General features: G+C 40.2%; 1 protein-coding gene across 3 annotated transcripts in view; it reads right to left on the bottom strand.

The window, feature by feature from the left end:
* Positions 1-379: 379 nt before the first annotated feature.
* LOC105570423 (GTPase Era, mitochondrial) overlaps positions 380-2,782 on the bottom strand; it is a 3,703-nt gene continuing 1,300 nt past the window's right edge. The window contains exons 1-4 of one of the 3 annotated variants that reach the window (XM_012027598.1): positions 2,354-2,519; positions 1,984-2,286; positions 894-1,331; positions 380-784 (exon numbers count right to left, since the gene is read on the bottom strand). In XM_012027598.1, coding sequence (XP_011882988.1) covers positions 431-784; positions 894-1,331; positions 1,984-2,214 — 1,023 coding nt within the window. In that variant the 5' untranslated portion in view covers positions 2,215-2,286; positions 2,354-2,519 and the 3' untranslated portion in view covers positions 380-430. Of the gene's footprint in view, positions 785-893; positions 1,332-1,983; positions 2,520-2,782 lie in introns of those variants that run through there. The other 2 variants (XM_012027597.1, XM_012027596.1) reach the window with 2 other exon arrangements.

Here is a 2,782-nt window from a genome sequence, read left to right as displayed (position 1 = left end):
TTAAGAAATCATTGAGCGCTTACTCAACAGTTATCCGAGTGAAAGAAATCGTTGGTCATTTTCGTCTCGGTTATCAACGAAAATTTAAATAAAAAAAACCAACTATTAGAATACAATCAGATAAGAGGCATCTATTAAAATGAGAATTTCTCCAACTTCAAGACTGAAGGTTTAAAGCACAAAAATCTGTATTCTCAAAAAATGGAATAGTATCAGAATTAAATATATTGCAACTAAATAACAATTAAGTAACGCAAATAAGAATGCCGCACATTGTAAGTCCGGAGATTTTATATCACGAGGCGGGATGAACTGCTGTTAAAATTCTATTCTTAAATCGGCGCTCGACTCCCGGTCTTGATTTGTATTGAAACACTAATTGTAATCCAAATATTTAACTTTATTTTACAGATAACAAATATGAGTCTAATCACGTCGGAGACTGCACTGCGAGCTTCAATCTCACCGACGTTCGAAAAGCGTGCCGCAACGCTTCCTCTGTTGAAACGGCAATCTGACCTATTCTGTTGTTACTGCCGCGCGTTAGTAGGCGAGCAATTCGCTTGGTGGGACACGTGACGGATACCAGCGCCTTGATACTGTCGTCGGGTCCTGGATCGAAGTGTTCCAGTTTCACCTGTAAACCATAAGGAATCTCGTTGGGCAAAATGTCCATCAGTTTTGCCCGCACTGTCTGTCGTATTATATCTTCGCATGTATTATCGCTGTAAACGTGTCCCTCGTACTCCCAGGCTCGCGGCTGAGCGGAGTCCAATAGATAAGTCTGCAAAACACGAGAAATAACGAAACGTAGAGATATTTCAAAAGTGAAAATTATATTATAGTCTCTGAGAATTGTATAAAAAATCTCCGCGGTAGTCATACAAATTTACCCTCAAGTCGTCAACGCCATCCCCGGTCAAGGCAGATATCATGAATACGTCGGAGAAATCTGGAGACACCTTGCTGTTGGTAAGAGTGTGTACGAAATCGAGTAATATATCCTTCTTCTTCAATCTGTCTACTTTGTTGATGATCAGAATTACAGGAATCCTTTTTCTTACATCTTCGGTCAAGAGTCCCAGTATGTTCCAATTGATCTTGTGTCTGGTGTATATGTTCTCAGCGTCCTGCACGATTCCTACAACCTCCGCCGCTTGCAACGAGGCCTTTGGATCTGCTTTGAAGCTGCCGGCTAACTTGAACTTTTTACATTCCTTCTCGGAAACCATGCCGGGTGTGTCCATGAATACCAGCTGAGTATCACCTTCGCAATAAATTGCGTGCGCTTTGGCTTGCGTGGTGTGCACTTTGCAGGATACAGGGCATACCTGTTCAAAGACATAATATACTCTCTCAAATTTTTGGAGCGAAAGTACTGCCGTGGAGTGAAATATTCACTCTATTGGAGTAAGTTTACTCTGTTGGGGTAAATATTCACTTCAATAGGGTGAATATTTCACTCCATGGCAGTATTTTCACCCCAAGAACTTTAGAGAGTACATATGAAGGTTTAGATATACACGATAGAATAAAAATAAGTAACATAAATTTTTGCAATCAACTTTTGCATAAAGCTTTTCCCCTACATTTGTTGTACAGGCAAGAAATGTAAATAAAGCTTTTGATAATTGAAAACTACGGCTGGGATTCATAATCAGATCTTACGCGTTCAAGACTGTCTCAAGATCATCTTCAGATACTCCGTAGCCAATAAATGTTTCATACAGCATCTTTAGATGAATTCAAGACGGTCTTGAATGTAAAAACCGACTGGGGCCGATATTCATAGTCGATTCTTATTTCAAAGTCATCTTAAGTGTTGTCTTAAGAGGCTGATACGGCTCTGTGATTGATTAAAAACACATTAAAAGTATATTCAAGATGATCTTAAATATAAGAACGGACTACGAGTACCGGCCTACGTAGACAGGATAATTTTAATTGGTACAGGGGCAAGAATTAGAAGCAAAAGATGATTACCGATCGCTTAATAAGTTGGTTAACGAGCGTGCTTTTTCCGACATTCGGCGCGCCTAGAAAGGCGATCCTTAGGGACTTCTTGGCCTCGGATGTTATCGACGTGGGACTCCCGTTGGACTGCTGAGCGACTTCTCGTGAATGGTTTACCGAAACGTCAACACTGGTTGAGAAACATCGCCGTAGATACCGTGCGCTCGCGCGAATCGCGTATCTCTCGACCGTAAACAGCATTTCGCGTTTCTAAGAAATCGACGGGATTTTGAAAGATTCCTTGTATGCACGTCAAGCAGATCTCCGAAATTCCTGTTCGTTTAATTCTTCCTTTATTTTCTGTAACATTGTATCGCGCAATTTTCTAGGTTATACTTGCGTGAGCAATATTTTCTTTTCGATTGCCGATTTCCCATTCACGAAGTCGCGGTGCCGTAATTTGGGAGATTCGGGATGTAATTAAGTCTAATACAGACTATGAATAATTAATTTGTAAATTCCTGGAAATCTTCACGTGCCGACCACCGCTTTATCATGTTTGATTTATGCTTTGATTAAAGCTCGTAAACGTCATAGAAAACAAAATAACTAGATGAAAACTCATAGAGCGAATTCGGTAAATTTGGTGCGTTCCCAAATGTACTGACTGAAAACCTGTAAGTCCCAGTCTACAATAGAGATTTAAGTCCTAAGCTTTAAGAAATTGGCCAATCACGGTCAAGTATGAGAAGAATGCGCGACTGTGATTAGTCAATTTCTTAAGGCTTAGGGCTTAAATCTCTATTGTAGACTGGGACTAATGCAGAAT

Source organism: Vollenhovia emeryi, unplaced genomic scaffold, assembly GCF_000949405.1.
Source record: "Vollenhovia emeryi isolate VEMERY1.0 unplaced genomic scaffold, V.emery_V1.0 DF939120.1, whole genome shotgun sequence".
NCBI lineage: Eukaryota > Metazoa > Arthropoda > Insecta > Hymenoptera > Formicidae > Vollenhovia > Vollenhovia emeryi.
This window is presented reverse-complemented; position numbering and strand designations above follow the sequence as displayed.